This window comes from Mesoplodon bidens, assembly GCF_964165515.1.
Source record: "Mesoplodon bidens genome assembly, chromosome: 7".
Taxonomy (NCBI): Eukaryota; Metazoa; Chordata; class Mammalia; order Artiodactyla; family Ziphiidae; genus Mesoplodon; species Mesoplodon bidens.
In genome coordinates, this window is record NC_138164.1 from 86,327,997 (window position 1) to 86,352,151 (window position 24,155).

The 24,155-nt window shown below is 33.2% G+C and overlaps 1 protein-coding gene across 5 annotated transcripts in view; it reads left to right on the top strand.

Moving 5' to 3' along the window:
• METTL15 (methyltransferase 15, mitochondrial 12S rRNA N4-cytidine) overlaps nt 1-24,155 on the top strand; it is a 379,555-nt gene that overhangs the window by 74,611 nt on the left and 280,789 nt on the right. For 4 of the 5 annotated variants that reach the window (XM_081241338.1, XM_081241341.1, XM_081241337.1 and 1 more), the window contains exon 3: nt 18,884-19,020. In XM_081241338.1, the coding sequence (XP_081097464.1) occupies nt 18,884-19,020 (137 nt within the window). Of the gene's footprint in view, nt 1-9,097; nt 9,207-18,883; nt 19,021-24,155 lie in introns of those variants that run through there. The other variant, XM_081241340.1, reaches the window with a different exon arrangement.

Consider the following 24,155-nt stretch of genomic DNA (forward strand, 5'->3'; position numbering starts at 1 on the left):
AGCTTGAAGAGATCATCTTTTTTAATCTTCTTGACTTATCATTGAAAAAATTAAGGCCTAGATAGGTAAAATGACTTGCCTGAAGTCATATAGCCACATTTTTATATAAAGAGCTTAGTGTGTTGCTTATATATTAAGTGTTTAATAATTATCTGTTGAATTACATGTGTTTCAAAACCTGGATAAACGATCATGAGAGAAGATGCAGAATTAATGTTTATATTAGGTAGAATTATAATGTGAATTAGTACAAATTAAAACATTTTAACAAAATTAAGTGATTTTTTTAAAAAACATTTTTTATGGTGGAATAAGGCAATATTTGCTATACTTAGCTCATTTGCTTTAGTTACAACTTGTTCAACCAAAGTAATAGATGTAGACTGGCACTAATGAGAGTTATCCTAGATTGCATTTACATTATATTGTATAATGAAGTTAAAACATTGAGCCTACTAATAATAACTTTGCTTGATAGCAGAGAGTTACTATATATCTACCAGAAGGCAAGTGATGCTTCTTTCATATGATTATCATATTAAGGTTTATATTTTAAAGTTACCCCTGAAATTATAAATTGTTTTGTAGAATTGAACTCTAGCACAAATGTCTTTACACTTGCCTGTAGAATTTAAAATTGGTGACAATGCTTTTATTTTAAATTTCATCTGAAATTTTAAAGCAAATATTTATTCTCTATATAATTTGGTGAAATTTGTGCCTGTTTTCTTTTCTTATAACGTCTTTGGTTTGGATATCACAGTAATTCACATTGCTTTTCTTTCTCCTTTGTGTTATAGTTTTTAGTACTTTGTGGGATATTTTTGAGAATTCAACAATTAACTAATATTGAAGGCAGAAGAAAGCTGGAATAGAGGTTTAAAGAGACAAGAAGATCTAAATTATTTAAACTTTATATTACCATAAAGAAATTTACCTTTCAAGGACTATATCGTTTTTGTAAAAAAAATTTTTTTAGTAGAACAGTTAGTCAATAGTACTTTTTTTTTACAACTTAAAATATTTTTTAATAAAAATAGTACATGGACGTAAATCTGTGGTATATTTCACATTGTGTGGGTAGTATTCTAGTGTTTAATTATGAATTCCAAGTACAAAAAAGCAAGTGGTGATATAGAAGAGTTCTTCTGGCACAGAAACATTTTAAGAAGTAACAACAATTACATGTCTGAAATAAGACAAACTCCTGAAAGGCAAAGTTGATTTATTTTTAAGCCTGTTGTGAAAACTAGTAGTCTGAAAATAGCTTAGCATTGTGTTCTGACAGTAAAATATCTTAACTGATTCACAGAAAGTGCTGGTTGTTTTTGCCTAATTTTCTCCTTCTAGCGAGAGTAAGAAGAATTTTCTTGATATGGTTTAATATTTTAATGTGTATTATTTTACCTTAGCCTGTTCCAGATCTCATTTGGTATAGCCAGTGTTTATATATTTAAAGCCTTTTTCAAATGATTAACTGGATCATCTGAGGTTATTTGGGGTATTATGTTTTACTTCAAACATAGGAAACTAAACCTCCTTCTTTGCTTATTTATTTTTTTTTAGGATCAGGTATTCATTCAAAGATCATATCTTCTCTACCTTGTATCTTCTCTTAAGATTGTGTCAGATAGGTTTGATACTTCGCATTATGAAGACATAAATGATATTGTCTCACAACAAGTGATAACACATTCTGTAACATACAACTTGGCATAACTAAAAGATTTCCAGGCTTTAAGTGGTTATCAACTTATTTTTCAGTAATGTTTATTGCAACATAAATCTAGAATTGAAGATAGAGCATTGAGGGTAGAAGTTTAATTTTAGGTGGAAATAATTGGAAAAATTGACTTTTCGTGTTGCTTAATAGTGTTTCCTCCTCAATTTCAGAAGGCATGATTTAAGATGATTTAATTTAGAATGGATTGGAAATATTGGACTTTTTTGGTTGTTGTTTAATAAATAGAACTAACACAGAAGAAGCACTTGAAAAGTGGAAGCAGATATATAGGGAAGACTAGCTTCCCTTTGTTATAGCAATTTATAGTTTTTTGTTTTGTTTTAAGAAGTTGTTCCCCTTGTATTCTAACATAATATAGTCCTGGTGCTTAAAATATCCTTATAATAGTTTTCATGTTATACTTATTGCTTAGAAACCTAAATGGTCTCTGCAGTAATGCTCATATTTGGCATTTAAGTACCTTGTAACTCTAAAATACTTGTATTATTCTGGGTTATTGCTTCAAGTACTCCAGCCATACTTTTTGAAAGTGGGGGGGTCATAATTGGAGGAGGTACAGGAGGCACACAACACAGGTTTCATGAATATAGAGACCATGATATAGGCTTTTGAGATTCCCAATGCAGTCAAACTAAACAGGTGGTAGATATATTATAGTGAGATTTTCAAGCTCCCTAATTATTTTTCATAGCAATTAATAATTTTGACTGTCTGACTTAATTTTCTGGTTTTGGATCTATGGTGTTTTGAAAGACAGTATTTCTAAACACAATTTGAGATAGAATTAGATGTCATGCCATTATTGTCACCATCAAATGTTTAATAGCAAAAATAATATGTGTGTAGTGATCTACAGTGTACAAAGTATTTTCATATAAATTTTCTCTTTATTTCACACAACTGTATTAAACTCACCTTTATTAAATGACTTCCAAGGTCATAGAGTGGAGACTCTTTGCTAAATGAACCCCATTTGTTAACTTCATTTTCAGTGGTCTTAAGGGCACCCATGTGGTTTTCTAGCACTGCATTAGGACTCTGTTGAAATAGTTGGGTGGAGAATTATACCTTATGCCAATACCATAGCAAAGAACACCTTAAAGAAGCCAAAATCTAAGATTCAAACCAAATAAAATTATTAATGCTAATTCCAGCTATCTGTAGTGAATTTTGATAACCCTATACAAATTAAACAAGATCTTTGTTTAATACCTATCCAAAATTTATTAAAACAGGTTTTCTTAGTAGGTTAGTTAGGCTGTCAGTTGTATGAAGTAAATTTTGGTCAAGGAATAGCCAAGGTAGTAATGCAGTAATAAGTTATAAATGTGCTCACTGTGCTCTAGAATGTCACGATTGGAATACAAGAAATATGTGTAAGAAAAAATACAAACATTCAATATTGATGGTTGAATGAGCTGAATAAATTAGACGACTCTTCTTTCAATTTAAGAAGTTTACCAGTGTTTGGATACCTTTGAACAAAGAAAAAATGGAAATAAAATTTTTATTAAGCATAAAAAGAACCCCCCAAAAAACAGTTTTTCTTGACAGACAGTATTTTCTTTAAGAATTTTATAGGCTTTCTCTCTTCCTTTTCCTTTAAGTAAGCCATCTATTTGTTTATCTAAACTTAACAAATGTTTATTGCCTGTTATACTCAGCATTGCTAGAAGTCTACGTCTGGATTTTCTGTTTTGTCTTACTTATTGTTTCAGACTTGAAGACAGTGTTTGTAATAGTCAGGGTTCTCCGGAAAAAAATTGAATCAATAAAATTTATACCTATATATTAAGAGATTTATTTTCAAGAGTTGGCACACACATTTGTGGGGGCTAGCAAGTCTGAAGTCTGTCGGGCAGGTAAGCTGGCTGGAGTCTCATATAGGGGTTAAAGCAGTGCGGGTTTTTTTTTTTTTTAACGATTGACTTACAATATTCATTTCTGATACACAACATAATGATTTGATATTTTTATATATTACAAAATGATTGCCACTGCTGTAGTCTTTTTTTTAATAGTACAATTACAATTTACTTCATATGGAAGATGGTCTTTACCCCATGCCACCATTAGCAAAATGTCCACTTTTATTATTTGCTGACAATTTCAAAAGCAGATGAATTTTAGAGGAAGAATTACCATTTCTTTTTTTGCATTGAAATTTCTCACTGAATGTCAATAGTTTGTCAGCAGACAAACATGAAGACTTCTGACTTAAATCTTTCTTTTTTCTTCTTTTTTTAATTTGAATTTTATTTTATTTATTTTTTTATACAGCAGGTTCTTATTAGTCACCCATTTTATACACATCAGTGTATACATGTCAATCCCAATCGCCGAATTCATCACACCACCACCCCCCAACCGCTTTCCCCCCTTGGTGTCCATACGTTTGTTCTCTACATCTGTGTCTCTATTTCTGCCTTTCAGACCAGTTCATCTGCACTACTGTAGTCTTAAAGAAGTATTTCTCCTTCCAAGAAACCTTAGTTTTTGCTCTAAAGGCCTTTCAACAGATTGGATGAGATCCCATCCACATTATGGAGAGTAATTTCACTTACTTAAGGTCAACTGATTTTGGATGTTAACTACATCTACAAAATATTTTCACAGCAACACCTAGATTAGTGTTTGGTACTGTAGCCTAGACAAGTTGACACATAAACTAATCATCACAATATTGTTTATCTGAAAAGTTACTAGAATTGCACCCATCCATCTGAATATGATGATGCTTACTCATGGAAATGTTTTTAAAGATTCCTGCTAGATTAGATTAGATGTGTAAATCCTAGCTACTACCTAAAATACTTTACAGGAGGCAGGGTGATAAAGCAAGAAGCTCATGGACCCTCAGAATCAAAAAGGCCACTGTCTCACCTTGGCTTCATTACTTACTGCAGTTTGTTTTGGGAAAGGCCACTTAAACTCAGTCTGTTTCCTGGGCAAACAGGGCAAAAAAATATCTGTCTCACAGGAGAATTAGATGAGTGTTTAGTGAGTTAATGGATGCTAAACACCTTGTAAACTTTCTGGCGCACGTTAGATGCTCAATAAATATTAATTCCTATTCCCTTTTCTCCTTTATCCTTTTTTCGAAAACAAAATTTGTTTAGTTACCAATATATTTGTATTCATTTATTCATGTATACATTCAACAAATATTTATTCAGCTCTATGTGACAGGTACTGTTCCAGGTATGAGAGATACAAAAGTTTATCTACTCTCTTAGAACTTACCTTCTAATGATGGGACACAGACAATAAACACAATAAAAAAGAAGGACATGAGGTTGATTATGTTATATTAGATAAGTTCTATGGAGAAAAAGTAAAGCAAGGAGGGGGTATAGGGAGAAATGGGTGTTGATGGTGAGAAAAATTTTAGTTTTCAGCCTTACTAAGAAGATTATATTTAAGCAAAGACCTGAAAGAGAAGACAGAACAAATGCTCCATCCTTGAATATCTGTGCTGTGATGGGGAAGGCAGGTGGGACGTTAAGTACAAATGCTTTATGACAGACATTGTTTGAGGAACAGTAACAAGGCTCTGCTGATGGGAATAGAGTGATCCAGAAGTGGAGGAGTAGAAGATGGAGTCAGTTAAGTTAGGTGAGGTTGGCTGGGCAAATTTTGAAGGGCTTTGTGAAATGGAAGACCATTAGAGAGTTTTGAGCAGAGGAGGAGTGACATGATCTGATATTTGTGCTACTCAAAAATAAATTATAGGAAACTATAGGAAGTTTTGTTAAGAGCATAGACTCAAAGGACAGACTGCATGAGTTCAGATAACTCTGTAATTTATTAACCATGCAACCTTAGGTGAGTGCTTCTCCACATGAAATGGAAATAATAGTAGCATCTACCTCACAGAGTTGTTATGTAAAGTAGCTTGGCACATGTAGAAAGAATCTAATCAGTCTTTGTTATTATTTTTAATAATAATAAGAGGGTCCATCTGTAATATGACCCATTCCCTGCTAGTGTTCTTGAATTGATTCTTAACCTGTTATTGTCATTGATTTAAATGTAAAACTATTGATAAATTAGAAGGGGTCGTGAGTATGAAGGAAATATATGCCACCGCTTATAAATTGATGCTTTAGATTTTGAGAGGGTCAGATTTTGAGAGGATCATGTTGATTCCCAGAAAAACAGATTATCTCCTCTGATGATACCAGTGTTTTTTGTTTTGTTTTGTTTTGTTTTGGTCAGTGCTGTCATCATTCTTTAATGCAAATAGATTTGAAACTTTTGTGACAAGTTTGACATTTTTTCCAACTTTATCATTTGTATCTAAACTAAGCTTTGGTTCTTATGAGTACTCCTTCATGGTAGCATTCCTTGTCATTTCTCCTCATATGAGCCCTTCCTTTTCTACCTGTCATTATCCTAGTGCAAGTCTTATGCTTCATGGGCTCTCATCTGTTCTTGTGCCTCTTGTCAGTGGAAGTAGTAGGTATTATTATCATCATCATCACTATCATTATGATTTTTAATCACTATGTGCCGGAAAGTATTCTAAGCAATTTATATACACAAATTTATTTCATTCTCATTGTAATCCTATAAGATCAGTGTTTCTGACTTCATTTTATAACTAAGAGGGCTGACTCAGAAAGGTTAAACAACCTTATGTTCAACCTGGTCTATTTCGTTTTACAAATCCTGTATGCTATACAATTAAATCAGTTAATGATTCAAGAATAATGAATAATAATAATTCCTTTGCCTTTGTTTCAGATTTTTCCTGCCTCCTGGGACACATTCTTTCCTCTGTTATACTTAGCTAGTTATAATTGAGGTTTGACTTGAGGCCATCTTCTTTGATGAAGGAGACTTTTCAGACCATGACTGCATAGAGTATTATTTGCTTCTGTAAAACATAGTTTACTCTTTGTTAACATTGACATGTAATTATACACTGGCATTTGGCATGTCTGGAATTTTGTTGGACAAGTGACTTAACTTCTCTGAACCTCAATTTCCTCATGTGTAAATGGAGATAAATATACAATTTTAGTTCACAATAAAAATTTGGCATGTTCGGAATTTATTTAATCATTTCAGGGATACATGTTTGGTCTCTCCAAGTAGACTGAATGTCCATTAGGACACTAGTAGTATATTTTATAATTCTTTGTATCTACATGTAAAACTTATACTCTAAAATTCTGTATTCTCCATACAGAATTTATACAATAAGTGTGTAATTTTTACTTTATTATGAAGGTAATTAGATAATTGATTTTAATATGACTGTTACTTCTTGTCAGTCAACTGGCCACATTGAAAGTTGTATAAAGTTTTCCTGGTCAGTTAAAAATAGAGAAATTTTGGATGCTTTGTTTCTAGTAATATGTCAGAATACCAGTGTAGTTAAATTAGCCCCACTGTCCAATTCATTCTCCCTACATGGAGTTGTTTATGCACCATGTTTACTCATATGATTAGTAGTGTGATAAAACATTTTTTTAATATTTATTTATTTATTTATTTATTTATTTGGTTGCACCGGGTCTTAGTTGCGGCAGGTGGGCTCCTTAGTTGCAGCTCGCCATCTACTTAGTTGTGGCTCACTGTCTCCTTAGTTGTGGCATGTGGGCTCCTTAGTTACGGCTCGTGGGCTCCTTAGTGTGGCATGTGAATGCTTAGTTGTGGCATACATGTGGGACCTAGTTCCCTGGCCAGGGATGGAACCCAGGCCCCCTGCATTGGGAGAATGGAGTCTTAAACACTGCACCACAGGGAAATCCCCGTGTGATAAAATTTTAAAGGGCAATACTAAAAATCTTTAAAGGTATTACTATCTGCAAAAGAAAAGTAATAATAATATTTACATTTTAAACATTTGCTTTTAGAGAGTAAGTATTTAAAAGATTGTCTAGTAAGCTGTATTTTTTTTCAATTTGGGCTGAATTAAAAAAGACAATGCAAAAATATTTTCTTAGTTTTAAGACATAGCAAAGTCAGAGTAATTATGAAATTGTCTTATTTTAGATATATCATAGGTGATTTTTATTGCATTTAAAACTCTTTGGAACTTCTCCCTCTAGAAGTGTTAACATTATCGAGAGGATCCTTTTAAAGACGATCTGCCAACTGAAGGTTCTGTTAGTGTTTCTTCAAACTAAGAAGCTGTGAAATGTTTTTTGTATGCTAAATTACTTTTGTATTTAGTATAAATTATTATGAAATTTAGGCCTTTTATGAATAATTATTTTCTTAATTAAGATAGATTTTACTAATATTATTTACATAATACTATACCATTTTCAAATTTCCTTCATGCATATTGTCTTATTTGCATATCCTAATAAAGATGTTGTGGGCTAAATAAAGTGATGTGAACTAATATTGTATATTTATCTCCATTTACACATGAGGAAATTGAGGTTCAGAGAAGTTAAGTAACTTGTCCAACTTTTATGGCAATTAAATAATAGAGTCTGGATCAGAAATCAGATATTTTGACCTCATTCTCTTTCTTTTACACCCTGCTGCCTCATTTAGATCTTGTTTTTCAATTCGTGTAATACTTGAAAGTCACATAAGCAGTTTGTTCTAAAAGTATGTAGATATTTTATTGACCTTGCCTCTTCTAATTATTTTGAATTATTTTAAAGATATTTTCTTGATTATTTTTTCTCTTCCTAACTTATGAAACTCTTTGTCACTCATTAAATTTTACTTTCTAACATCTACTCCACACAAGGATTTAATGGTGGTATAGTGTATCCTGAGTATGAGTCTGAAACTTGTCCAATCTTCAATCATGTGTTTAAACAAGTTAAGGAATACGGAAGTTCCTACTCACCTGCCCTTATATGTGTGCATACACATAGACACATATACGCACAGTGGATTGGACACCAATACTTATATATATAGCTGTGTTTTGACTTGTATAAAATTAATGTTATTTGGAGGCCAAATAATAGTAAATCTTACCATCATTGGTTTTATTTTAATGGTGATAAGCATTTAATATTAGAATGATGTTGAAACCATCATCAGTAAAATGACTTGTGGCCCCCACCAAAAATTTTTGGGAAGAGCATTTGCTGAACACATTGATGAAAGAGTTCAGTATTGTATTATTTTCACATTATTTTTCCAAATACTTTAAACAGTCTATACACTTAATAATTCTTAGAAGAAAATAACTGTCTATCATTCTCAGTAGTTGTGTGGTGTTCCTAGAAAAGTTTGTCCAGAATATGTTATCTGAATTTCTTGATGGTGTTGATTAAAAACTATTTTTCTTATTCAAAAAGATGCAGACAGATTGACATTGCCTGGGCCTGAGACCTTTGTGAAATTAAGCTTATTGAGACCACCCAAGCCATATTATTTTTAGCTGTTTGTGTTAATTCAACCATTGTATCTGAAAACAGATCAAATGGCAGTCCATTGTACAGCGCTGGGACTTATGATTGAAATTTATTCCATGTTACAGGTAAGAGTAAAAGCTACTCATCACCAGGAAGGATGAATACTCTAATTATTTAATATAATCGAAGAATGTACTTTACAAAGAAAAGAAAAAATAAGTTTTGTTATGACAAGTTAAGATTTCTTTTGTGAATAAGATAGAATTTAAGCTACAAGATGAAATGTCTGCAGAATTTAGGCAGAATGAGTCATCATAGTAACACCAATACTCTTGATAAAATGAGAAAGAAGATAAATTTATTGCAATGCATTGATTGTTTTGTTTGGTATAACTTTTATGTTCTTTTGAGATTTTTTTTCCTTTTACATTAGCTCATGTATTAGTTACAAATAAAACAAAATAAGAGTGTAGCAGACGGATACTCAACAGACCTTGACAAGACAATAATAAATCAAAGGGTTTTGTAGGAAAAATGTTTGTTCAGAATGTTAGCTGACTATGAGGTTGGTGGCCTTCTACGTTCACAGTTATATGTTCTAATTTATTTCAGGTCTCCAAATGCATCAGTGTGACAAATGTCTACCTGTCACAGATTAGACAGAAAACATAAGTAAAGCCTGAGAGAAGTCGCTGATAGCCTTGAGTGATTTAAGCACACAATGGTATAATAATAGTTTGCCTTAGCAATTATGAACATTTCCGTGACATTATAAAGCAGACTACTTTCTAGTGATTTTTTGTCAGAATATCCATTATATCATATCCAAATAACTAGCTCATCTTTCTTAACATTTGTCTCACTGGTTACATCAAAGGAACTCCCCTCTGTTGCCTTTGGTAAATGTATGCCAGGTACACTGTATTTGTGGCACAAATTTCCAAAGGCCACATAGTATAATTTGGATATATAATGAAAATAATTTATCTTACTCTTTTTTTTACATGTATCAATGTTTTTGATTAGGATAAGCTTTTAAATACAATTAAAACTTAATGTTTTTAAGCATTTTCAGGAACCAGACTTCTTGCTCCCTGTATGGATTATTGCTATTATAATCGGGCCTATTACATTTGTATGTTTTTTTTTTTTTATTCTCTTCAAAATCTCTGTTCAGCCATGTCCCTCACTTCACTGTTTCAAGTTTACTACAAAGAGTTATTCTATTCCTATATGAAATTCTTAAACCTCTTTGTTCTTTCTATCAAGCTGCCTGTATCTTCACATGCTTTTAGTTTTCTGTCTTCTGGAGTAAGAAGTTGTTCCTTGGCCTTTCTAACACTAACTGGGAGGTGGCAGGGCATGGAGAGGCAGTGTGGAAGGGAGGGAAAAGAAATGCTTATTTCTGCCTCTATCTCTAATTGTACCACCCATTCATGTTTTCCAAAGTAAATGGCTCCAACACACTCATCTGTTGTAAAGTGGAGTTATTTTACCTAACGTACAGGCCGTGGTAAGAATTAAACTAGATCAAGTTTTTAAAGTGTGTGGCATAGTTAGCACTGGCACGTAATTGCATAATAAATGGTGTCTATTATCCTTTTAGTTACCTAGATAGCATGCTTTGTGATCATTTAAACAATTTTTCTTACTTCTCCACTCACCACATCTAGTTACTATTTTACCTCTATAAAAAAGCAAAGTAATTAGTAGTACAGGTTCAAGAGAGAGAATGGTTTTTGAAATCAGGTTTCATCATTCATTAGCTGTGCCTCAGACAACTTACCTAGCCCTCTCTAAACCTCCCCTTTCTCTTCTGTAAGATAGTATTATAATAATAATAGTAACTTGGCTCAGAGTGTGGTTTTGAGAATCACTTTCAATTAACTGTGTATGTGTGTATATTTATGCCTGTATATAAAATGAATGAATAATACCGATAAAATGTTTAGCACCACATTTTGCATAAAATAAGCATGAAATAAACGGGCATACATTTGTTATCACTCTCCATTCCTATTGCCAGTTCAAGCTTTTATGTCCTCTCACCTGGGTGCTCTACACCAGGTCACCACTATATTCTCACACTGTTCCATCCATCTAGTACTGTTGGCAGTTAAATTATTATTATTATTTATTTATTATTATTATTTTTAACATCTTCATTGGAGTATAATTGCTTTACAATGGTGTGTTAGTTTCTGCTTTATAACAAAGTGAATCAGTTATACATATACATATGTTCCCATATCTCTTCCCTCTTGCGTCTCCCTCCCTCCCACCCTCCCTATCCCACCCCTCTAGGTGGTCACAAACCACCGAGCTGATCTCCCTGTGTTATGTGGCTGCTTCCCACTACCTATCTAGTTTATGTTTGGTAGTGTATATATGTCCATGCCACTCTCTCACCTTGTCACAGCTTACCCTTCCCCCTCCCCATATCCATGGGAATAAATTATTTTTTGAATGTTAAAAAAGGAAGTCTTCAAAGCTGTCCAGCGTCTAGCAAATGTGGTGTAAATTACTTACCCTAGCCTTTTAGGACTGCTGCAGTTTGATTTCACACTACCTTTCGGGCATGAGCTCCTAGTTTGTCTATCTTACATTGCTACTACAAGGATTAAGAGAGGGTACATACTGCAAAAATTAAAACAATATCTGGAACATACATGAAAGTTGTTCATTTTTCCGTTTCTCTCTTTTCCCTTTTTATCCTTTCCACCCTCTTCTTTTAATAAATCCTAGATTCCAGTCAAACTTGCTCTCCTTATATCTGACATATCCTTTCCTATGTCTATGCCTTTTTTAAGTTCTAATTCTCCTTGTTTTTATTTATCCAGCAGATATTTATTGGTTATATTCTGTGTGTTATTTATTGTTTGGCACCAGGGACACAAATGTTTAGGGCATCTTTCAGAGGTTATTCTAGAAAGAAAGGACAGTATGTTAGAGATACTCAGGCTTCCAGGCTGAAAACTACATGAGAGCAGGACCCATGTCTATTTCGGCCTGCTATTGTATTTCTAACTCTTGGAATAGAGCTGTGGACATATTAGGATTATCATAATTGTTTGGGAATAAAATTTGAGAGAGATGGAACAAGGAAAAATGGGAGAGAAGTCATGAGGCAGCTTGGCATGTTTGATTATTGCACATACTTTTGTATGGTTAGAGAATATGTTGTAAAATTCATGTCTGGGAATAGTGAGAGATCATGTTGGAAAGAAATGAGTAGTGAGAGATAATGTTGGAAATAAATGAGGAGGCCAGAATATGAAGAATATTGTCCATTTTGCCTAGAAGTTTGGACTCTATCATGTAGTTTTGGAGAGGCTGTGAGACGGTTTAAGTAGAATTTCACATGCTACAATTTTATTTTAGAAAGGATATCCTGTTAACAGTGTAGCGAGAAGAATTAGAAGTGAGATTAGAGGTATGGGTATGAGTTGTCAGGCTACTGCAATAATAAAGCAAAGAAATATGGGGGCCTGAATTGAAAAAGTGAGTAGAAAGATTTAAGATATATTTGTATGGTAAAATCAACTGGACTTGGTAACTAATTTGATTTGGAAAATATGGAGAGTGAGAAGAAAGGGTGAGCTCTGAGTTCTGCCCAACCTTCAAGGCCCAGCTGAATTGTAATCTACTTCAATTTCATTCATCTCAGTACTGATTAAAATTAATATTTTTTTACTCCTTGTAAAATATTATATACACCTTTCTTATATTGTTGATTTCTTTTTACTAATAATTATTTGTGTGCATGTCTAAATTCTCTCACCAAACTGGAAGGGTCATAACTTATTATCTTGGTATTACCTTCTATGGCCTTATCTATATTGGATGTTCTGTAAATATACAGATTATTAATTAATGCCATGCATTTTAATTTAATTACCTCCTGAAAAAACTCTAGAAAGTTAAGTATATGCCTGAGACATTTCAGTTTTTCAAAATGAAGCTAGTTACAGATAGGTGAAGTTTAACTAAAATTCTTTCAAAAGAACTTTCATTTGAAAAATTCAAAATTAATTGCCAGAAAAGAAAATATTCATAGGAAGAAATTTTAAAGTGAAATAAGGCCATATTGTTTCCAAATTCAGATGAAAATTCAGATTAAAAATCTTGCACAGATTGGAAATGACTAATCAACAGTAGAAAAATGTAATTGGAAGATCTGCCCTCATACTGTTCATGGCCCAAAATGTTTTCCTGTCCAATTTTAACAGTGTTGTCCCAGTGTGAAAATTTCAATGATTAGAGGTCTTGTATTGGGGAAAAACAAATCATTTAAATATCTAGTCTATGCAGGGTGATCTTGGGCAAATCCCTTGATTTCTGTAAGTCTCCCCACTTCAGAGAGCAGCCTTAGCTGTCTTAAAGGATATCACATTTGAGAAGTATAAAAGGGACATAGATATAATCTAGAAAGACAGAGTGGTATATAATGACGGAATTAAATTTGGCTTAACTTCTATAGGCCCTTCTAGCTTTAATCACCCATGAGTCTATGATTTTAGGTGTTTTAATTTTTTGTTTTTAATTTCAAGATGAATTTGAAAACTGTAACCTGTCAAGGGGTCAGTCTTCACCAGTAGCTATTACACATAATGGGCAGACATTTTTTTAGGCCACATATAAAACATAATTGTCTTTAGAATTTAATTCTACAGATTTATCATCATACAGTCTTAAAATTAAAATGGTAGAACAGTGGTTGTTTTTAACTGTGTTGGAGGCTTAAGGTGCAGAATTCCCACTTGTATATATCTTCATATCAAGAAAATGCTTTTCCAAAGAACGATTGTTTTTATTTCAGTGTGATTATATAATTTCAGTGGGGGAGTATTATGAGATGAAGTGGAAGGAGCACAGGGTCTGAGTTTTAATACTAGCTTTGCCCTCAACTAGCTACCAGCTACCTTCTTTGGGCCTTGGTCTCCTCATAAGTAAAATGAGGAGGTGGAATAGTCTGTTATGTCCCTCTGAGCTCTGAAATTCTGTGTCTGTACCATGTCCATATCAGATCTGCAGCTATAGCTCAACTATTCAACTGTGACTCATCATGGTGAAAAGTAAAATCTAATCTTTTCTATGATATTTAGAAGACCATGGGATAAAATGTCACTTATTTGTATTTGATTAAAAGAGCTAACATAAGTTAAGAAACGTTCACTTTCTTATTTCAAATGTAAAGGAGACTGATCAGCAAATAAAAACATGGTGCTATAGAGTTATATAATTACAGATCATTATTAATGTTCTGAAAAAGTTCTGTTCATTAATGAATCAATTGCTAATATTAGGAATACATTGACGTTAAATGACTTAAAAGCTAGGCATCTTGTGACTATTTTATGTGATCCTATCATAATGAGACTTACTTCTTGAATTCATATGCACAAATGAGTGTTGCAATCTTTCTCATAGTTACATTGGGAGACTGAGCTCTTTTTTCATATCACATCATTAAATAGACAGTGAACACCTACCACTGTGCACTGATGCTACCATATTGAATTGGAGGCAGTGTTGGAGAATTGTCGTGATGAATCCTCTGCCTCAAATGCTAGTTTTTATTTTCTTTAAATCACCTTCACTTTGATTTTGATCCCCAGTCTCCCTGTGCTGAGAAGCCATCAATTTCACTTATCCCCCAGACCCCACACACCATCCAGAGCTATGCAGAGACCTTGCACCTTCTTACTCACCTCATGTCACATTTAATTTCCCCTAAGATGCCTTTTGTTTCCATCTTTGTAGACCCTCTGGGACCAAAGGTTCTGCTTCTTCTGTGCCATAGAGAGGCATGGAAATCTCTGGTAACATTGGGAACCCTGTGATTGAGGGTCCTTCCCCTTCAGTCCATCATCTAGCCAGCTGCTCTGAGATTTTACCACCTGTCAGTCACTTTATTGGTCCTGCGCCTTTCTGGAATTTGTTCATCTTTTCCGTCTCTCCTACTCAATTTCAAAGAAGTCTCTCATCTCTTTTCCTTAAAGATACCACCTACCCAGGGTAACTAGCATTCTCTCTTTCTGAACTGTGTTGTTGTTTCTAACTAAAAGATACAAAAGTGGTTGTTGGGCTTCCCTGGTGGTACAGTGGTTGAGAGTCCGCCTGCCGATTCAGGGGACACGGGTTCGTGCCCCGGTCCGGTAAGATCCCACATGCCGCGGAGCGCCTGGGCCCGTGAGCCATGGCCGCTGAGCCTGCGCGTCCGGAGCCTGTGCTCCGCAACGGGAGAGGCCACAACAGTGAGAGGCCCGCGTACCGCAAAAACAAACAAACAAACTAAAAAACCCGAACAAAAGTGGTTGTCTTCAAATGATAGGAAAGATAGAAAGTTTTTTCTTTCTTCCATGCAAATATCCTCAAAGAACATACATTCTAAAGCTCTAGATACCTAGGCATCTTCTTGAAACAGGAGAAGAGGAACACAGAGAGAGGAAGAGGGAGAAAGAGAGAAATAAAGATACAGAAAGATGGCTTTTCAAGAGCCTTAATTCCAGTGGGAATGGGTCATCTATAAAACACTAAGCTTTTGTTGTATAATTTTTGTAAAGCCATCTCTGCCATGATTCTTTCTTAACCATCCTCTTATTTTTTTTCTTATTTATTGTTTCACTTCCTCCCTCCCTTCTTCTCTTTATTTTTTTTCAGAAAAATCACAGAATTCAGAGTTGGTGAGACCTTGTTTAGAATTCTCTTTCCCTTACTTACTATTAATATGATCTTAAGTCACATTATCTTTCTGAACTTGAAAGATATGCATAATTTGCATAATAATATGCAAATTTTTTACAATCCCCATTGTAAAAATGGGGATAATGCCACTTTTCCCTGTTACAGAGTATTTGTTAGACCAAGTAGGAAAACATTAATGCTTGGAAAGTCATAAAGCAGTGTGCAGATATAGACTCTGTTGACTTAATGCAGAGTCAGTGGGAGAAAGAACACGGGTTTTAGAGCCAGGTACACCTGTATTCAATTCTTACATTTGCCATTTACTAGCTTAGTGTAATTTTAGTTTCTGTGTATGTAAAATTTACTAACACCTACTTCATTGTTTTAAGGAAGAAATAAGATAACCTTTATAAATATCTGAGGTAAACAAGGGTACATTTTATCCACATTTCTTAGATGAAGCAGTTGAATCTCAGAAACTTAAAATGATTTGGCCAGGGTTATAAAGGTGATGAGTGAAATTACCAGAAAAAACTCTTGGTATCATATGGGTTCGGATTTTTAGATAAATTATATCAGGTAATTTCAAAGAAAGAATTCCATATATGTTTGGAGCATAAGATAAACATTTGCATATATACATAGTTGAGATTCATAAAAGGATTATTTTGAAACATTCAGTTATGTTGTTCTTATGCATTTGTTAAGCAAAAAAATCATCCAGTCGCCTTATTTTATTATCAAGTTGTACAAATTAAAAAATGTGGTCTTATGTCAAGTTAGTGACCCAGGAGAATGGAAAAACTAATTGGCTCCCTTTTCAATTGTAGTGCTGGGTGACTCATAAGACCTAGAAGTCACTTACTATATTTGATGGACAGTGTACATTAGAATTTTAAAAATGGAAGTCGATGGCTCCAATCACCTATTAACCCAGGACATATTGTGGGGTTCAGTTCTAGTTTCATAAATCCCATTTGTCTCCCACTTTTTGCTTTGTTTTACACTTGACTGGTAATAATAGATTATTTTTTTCCTATGGAAACTTCCTCGATTGTCAGTACATCTCCAAGGGCATAATCATGATATATTAAAAAAATAATCATGTAGATTATAATCATCTCACATTTTCCAAAATATTTTTAATCATAAGGATTTTTTTAAAAAATATTGATTGGGACTTTCCTGGCTTGGGATAAGGTAATCATATGCAAATTATTTTATTTGATATATTCTCAGTTTAAATCCAGGGCTATATAAGACTTGATATCGGGGCATAACAAGAAAGTGGTATATACTTTTGCCTGGAAAAGTTATTTGTTTAAGTCATGGTAAACCTCTAGCAATTTTAAAACTGAGGCAAGCTATGGCAAGCTATGGTAGAAGATTTTTACCCTCATAGATGCATAAAATAAGTATACAGACTGAGGAAATTATTCAATCTTGAGATTAAATATGTACTCCTAACAGCCATACCAATAATAAGACTTTAAGTGTTGTTTTAAAGTTACTGTTTAAAAAGGTGAAAAATATATGTAGCCATACCTTTTGTTCTGACAGTGATAGAAGTACAAGGTTAAGTTATACTAAAACATTTATGTTAAGAAGCAGTGCTTGTACCTTTTTTTTAAACCGCATTTACATCTTATATTTTACATCCGTCCTCTTCTCAATTTTGATCAGAAGATTTCCTCCATATTATTCTTTGAATAGTAGGCTAACTTTTCTGAGGACATGATCAGAGGACAGGACTCAGCATGGTAGCTTATAGCCAAAAAAAAAAAAAGAAAAAAAAAATCAGAGCATAATTGTGCCTTGTCTCTGACCACTCTCCCTGAAATCAGTTGTAACATTCAGGGCAGGGAAATGTTCAAATCCATTACAGGAATTTCCTTTGTGCAATGTACACATGAACTTTTAAAAAGTTATATGTTTAAATATTTTTAACAGTCTGACTTATAGTGTATGTTATTTGTCACAGTATTCAGTATTATTGGAATAACTGTTTTTATTTTCATCATACCAGTGAGGCTTATTCAGAGAGCACATTAAACTAAGAGTGTAACTTTGAGAGGATGTGCTGAGTGTCTTGACTTCCAAACCAACTACAATCAACTACCTTGTTTACATTTATGTTTCTTATGGTCCAGGTCTAGTTTCTTGCCCAACTGCCAGCTGGCTTTTTTTTTTTTTTTTAAGTGGGCCAGCATTGTTTTCTTAAGTGTGGCCAAATAAAATAGCTAAGAAATAGATTCAGATCCAATTAACTTCATTATGTGTCTTCAGTGATCCAAGCATTTAAACATATGTACTCCCATACCTTGTATCCTGTTATCCTGGCAAATCTTTTACTACCAAAAGTGTTTTGGTTTAGATGAGAAATTATATGTCACCTTACCAATTAGGCAGGTGTTGGAGTATCTTCTTCTAGACCTTCTTTTTCTTTTTAAACTCTGGAGAAATCTAAAAACCCTGGAATTTTAAATGACTTTTCCAAAGCTATGTAGCTACTTGGTGGCAAGGCTATAATTTATCCCAGGTGTTTTGACTTAAGCCCTGGGCTTTTTCAGGTCTGATTTGTTAATTTCATATTAGTCCTATGACTACTGTTAGGTATAATCTCTTTCTCTCTCTCTTTCTCTCTCTCTCTCTCTCTGTATTCTTGAATATTTTTTATGTTTAATATAAAGCATTTAGAGAACTTGAGATAAAGTGAGCCACACCAATTGTAAGCTGTCTCCAAATGATGAGAAATTGTTGGAAATATCATTTTTAGTCAGGTGCTTGACAGCAGTAAAAAGCTAGCAGCACAACACTGTGGCTAGTTTGAACTTATGGACGGAAATGCAAATTTGCCTTGAATTGGCCAGCATGTGACAAAGATTATCATTTTGCTGTTACTCTGACAAATTCTTTTGGACTGATCACTCATAATTGATCCAGATCTCATGTATAACAAATTGAACTCTAGGCAAAAAAAAAAAAAAAAAAAGTTATTTGTTTTTCTACTTGCTATCAGCTCTGAAAAGCATTATGTGTATCTAGAAATAAGGTAGCTGGCAAGAATAAATTTTGTTCATGCTAAGTGATAATTTTCTTTTTCTGTGTTGGCTAGTTTTTTCTAGATATGACATTTGGTTCAGGAGGACACACAAGAGCCATTCTACAGAAGGAGTCAGATATTACTCTGTATGCCTTAGACAGAGACCCAACAGCTTATGCAATAGCTGAACAGCTTTCAGAATTGTACCCGTAAGTAATACACTTGTATAGTTATTTAATTTTGTTGCTAAGTTTTATGGAGCTTAGTTTACCATCTTGGAATTTGTTCTCCCTTGTATGATACTATATGTCACTCCGCTAAGTATTTCCTCCCTTTTTATCCAAAAAGAATTGATGTAAGTGATATTTTTAGAATCACTTAAAATAATGATATTACTGCATTTATCCTTTGTAAGTAAGTATAAACACAAAAACTTATTTTTGGCTAAAATTTGAAAATGTGTTGAAATCCATCCATGAATAGTATTTTGACAAATAACCCATACTTTAAAAACATTTTTTAAGTACTTTATGAGTTACAGTTTCTAAGAATTTAGTGGAGTAAATAAATAATATGTAAAAATTCTGTAGAATTCTGTAGAACTCATGAAACAATAATGCAATTGCTTTCTTTGAAGTCTTTCTGAAATTCATAAGTAAATGTAGAGCACTCTATCCATTTATCAGAATTAGTGAGCATTTACTAGAGAACTTTTAAAAAATATAAAGTTATTGTCTTCATGAGTTGTTAAAGCATCTTCCTTTAGAGAAAAAATTTTGAATTAATGAGTTATGTCCATATGCTAAGTTGTTTAGAAGACACCAGCCTGAAAAAGAAAAATATCTTGGAATTAAGATGGCTATCTCCAAATATGTAAAAGGCTATTTTCTGTAATGGGGAATTGTTCTACTGTGTGAAGCTCCAGAGACTGAAATCAACAAAATAGATGAGAATTTTAGAGGTAAAGTTTGACTTGACGTAAACTAGAGTTTTTACTAGTTGTAGCTATCCAACAAAGAGAAGGTCTCTTTGGTGAAGTAGCAAAAGTATGACCATAGAAAAGTTTGATCACAGACTAAAGGTAGAAAGTGGGATTACTAACCTAGAATAGTTTTTTTCAACCTCTCTCAGGTCCCAGACTCTTTGCAAATCCATCAATGTGATTAACTCTCCCAATAAAAGTATAAATAAATATACCTAGATTTTTGTTGTCAAGATCACAGTGTTTACGAAGTCCCTGGAAACCCATTTGACCCCAGCTTCTTTATTTCTAAGAAAAATATAAGGATGTGGTTTAGTAGCATAGTAGTTTTTTTTTGTTGTTGTTGTTGTTTTAATCTTTCTGTCATTTTAAGCAACGTAACTTAGATGCACCTTCTTTAAGAAGGTCTTGTACTAGGGCATTCATATTTGTGAAACTTCTTAGGAGTTCACTTGATTATGACCTGAACATTTATAGAATGAGTATAGGTCTCCATTATATTTCACTATCATAGACAACCTGAATCTTCTTAGATATTATTGTTTCTAAAGGAAGTGATTCCCAAGGTCTCTTATTCTTCCAAACACCCCAGTTTCTTAAATGGAACTTAAAATTATCAATTTTATCAGGTGTAATTTTTTACTTAACAGGAATCTTGAGGCTCTGTATTCTCTTCAGTTTACAGATGTGGAAACTATTAGCTACACATATTAAATGGTTTGCTAAAAGGTATACATGTCTTAATAGAGATAGGATGTATTTCACCCATCACCCAATAATCTCATTTTATTAAATTATATCTTGTCTCAAATCTTACTGAGATATTTTTAGTTCATCGACAAAATAATTCCTTTGCCTAACCTAATAAATTAATTAAAGAACAATAAGATAAATCAGAATAAAGCAGGAAGAGGTAATTAATACAGGTAAAAGCTGGAATCAAAGAAACTGAAAAGCAAAAAACCAAAAAACCAAAAAAAAAAAAGGAGAAAGAAATCCCAATAGATCATTCTTTACATTCTTTGAAAATAGCAAAATCCATTTTCACACTGATTGTTAAAGGAAAGAGAGAGCGAAAATATATGCTTAAGTTTGAGAGAGAAGACCAACCATAGACACAAGGTAAATTATAAGATGATACTACTGTAATTCTGTGGCAACATATGAAACCTAGATAAATAAATGATGTCCTAGCAAAATATAAATTATTAAAATTGACTCAATAATTATAAAACTTTAATAGGTTATTACCATAAAAGAGATTAGAAAGGTAAGTAAAGTACATAGAAAAATGCACAGTGATCAGATTTGCAATTGTTATCTAGCCCTTATAAAGAATAGAAAAGGGACTTCCCTGGTGGTGCAGTGCTTAAGAATCCGCCTGCTAATGCAGGGGACATGGGTTCGATCCCTGGTCTGGGAAGATCCCACATGCTGCGGAGCAACTAAACCCATGTGCCACAACTACTGAGCCTGCGCTCTAGAGCCTGTGAGCCACAACTACTGAGCTGGCATGCCACAACTACTGAAGCCCACGTGCCTAGAGCCTGTGCTCTGCCACCACACTGAAAAGCCTGCACACCACCATGAAGAGTATCCCCCACTTGCCGCAACTAGAGAAAGCCCGCACACAAAGCAAAGAAGCAAAGAAGACCCAACGCAGCCAAAAATAAATAAATAAATTTAAAAAATAAAAGGAAAAACGTTGCCTTTTATGCTAGTCCTGACCATGGTAAATAAAGAAAGCTCTTAAAATTCATTTTATATTGAATCCAGTATTAATACCTAATTCTGCTAGAGATAGCATAAAAGGAAAAAGAGAAAATGTCCAACCTCACTGAAGTATATAAATGCAGAATTCAAAATGCAATAGTAGCATATCTAATTCACCCTTCATTTAGTTAAAAGAATAATACCTATGGCCTAATAGGGTTTAAATCAAGAATACAAGGATGGCTCCATATCAGATAGTCAATCAATGATAGGTTGATAATCATAACAATGATCAGCTAGCTGTTCTTATTAAAATCTGTAAGTTAAATGGAAATATAAGTCAACTACTTAAACGTAAAATATCCTATTAACCAAGGACAAATAGCAGTTATTTTCCCAAAAGGTGAAATACTGTAACAATCTAGTCAAAAATCAGGTTGTAAATATGGATTAACTTCTATATATATTTTAATCAGTATTTTTGGAAGGTCTGGCAGATGTAATTAAAAAACTAAAGAGAGGTTAAAATAGTCTTTTTTTAAAAATAATGATTTGACTGAATACTTAAAAACCCAAAAGGACTTGTAAAATTAATAAGATGATACAAAATGGTTAGATAAAAATTTAAAAATCTACTCAAGTAGTAAATACCTAGAAAGGGAAATGGGCAAAAATATTCCATTCTTAAAAGCACCTAAAACTTTATAAAATATTTAGTTATAAATTTAGCAAGAAAGACACATTTCCAAATAAAAATAAACCTGTATAATTCTATTGAAGGACGTAAAAGATCTGAACAAAAGAGAAAGCATATGTGATTGGGGGTAAAACAAATTACTATTATAAAAGAAGGCCATTTCTCCCCAAATTCGTATATGTATTTATTGTAATTTCAGGAAGTATATTAATTGATTTCACCTTAACTTATGTGTGTTTTTTTAACTTAGGTAATATAATCTTGAGTAGATATGGGGGGAAGAGTGACAAGGTCTTTTGGGAAAAAGAAAAAATTGAGAGGAAACTTGCCTTACCAGATGTCAGATCACACTATAAAGTCACTGTAGTGAAATCAATATTATACTGGCATAAGAATAGGCAAGTAGGTTAGTGGAGCAGAGAATCCAGATATAGATTGTACTACATAAAAGAATTTAACAGAAGATAAAGGTGTTTTAATTCATTGAGAAAATAGTGCATTATTAAATAAATGGTGTTGGTACAATGCCTATCAAACTTGAAGAAAATAAAATGGACCCCTATTTTAAATCAGATTCAGAAGTAATTTCCAGATAGAGTAAAAATGTATGAAAAAATTGAAAATAAAAGTCCTATTAGAAAATTGAGGAGATTATATATACAATCTAAAGGTAAGAAACTGTCTTAGTTGAGACTCAAAATCATAAATCTATAAAAATAAATAATAGAAATATCTATTTATATAAAAATTTAAAAAATATATGGCAAAAATCATATGGTAGAATTTCCAAACAGTTAACTTAGAGAAGATATATTAGTAATATGGAGGATAGGAAAAGGATTGATATTATAGAAGAGGAAAAATATATTTTTTCTAAGTTCTCAACTGGGATCCCTGTAACAAAAGGCAGATTAATAAGAGAAAAGCATATAAATTTAAGTTTTACATGACTCATGAGACTTCATAAGGAAATGAAGACCCAAAGATACAGTAAAACTGGAGCATTTTTATATTAGATTTGATGAAGAGTGGAAAGTTACAGAAAAATATGATAGGACAAAGAGTATGAGCTAAGGATAGTAATGTGGGCAAAATTTAGCAAGTCCCATTTATTTAGATTCCTCTCGTCCCTTCATTTTCAGAGATAAGGAAGCTTTTTTGGGTTTAGGCAGGCATCTCTCACATGAAGAGCTTATGACCTACATGTGCCATTTCTCAAATTCCTTCAGTTTAAAGATATTCACTATGCCAAGTTGCCATATTTTGAGGTAGCTTTTCCTGAACCCCATCAATATTTATCATATAGGAAGAGTTCTCTCAAACTTCATAAGACAACAAATTCCAATTTGAAAAGTGGGTAAAGGATAGAAGGGTCAATCATAGAAGATCAATGTGTGAAAAGATGCTCCACGTAAGTAGCAGTGAGGAGGAAAATGAAATTAAAATAATAATGGTATAATGCTTTTTACTTATCAAACTGGGAAGACGTAACAATTTTGAAAGTGAGCACATGGGGGAAATGATACTTATTTTTCATGGATATCTTTTAATGTTAAAAAAATTGTATATGCATTGTTTGTATATACAATCATGGAGAACTTGAGAAAGAAGGAATTAATGGTGGGGGGGAGTATGGAGAATGGGAAAACAATGGCTAAAAGAAACAATCCTAGAGATTATATGACGCATCTCCGCATATCTATGTAAAGTAGAAAAAGCCAAGTAATGCTATATATTATTTATAAATATCTACCTGTATAGTTATGGTATAAAACTACACATGACAAAGATAAACACAAATTCGGGCTATGGATTATTTCTGGGGATAATGGATAAATGGATGGATGGTTTGTTGGAAGGATTGACAAATTAGATAAATTCATTATCTTCTTAAAAATACATATGGGGCTTCCCTGGTGGCGCAGTGGTTGAGAGTCTGCCTGTCGATGCAG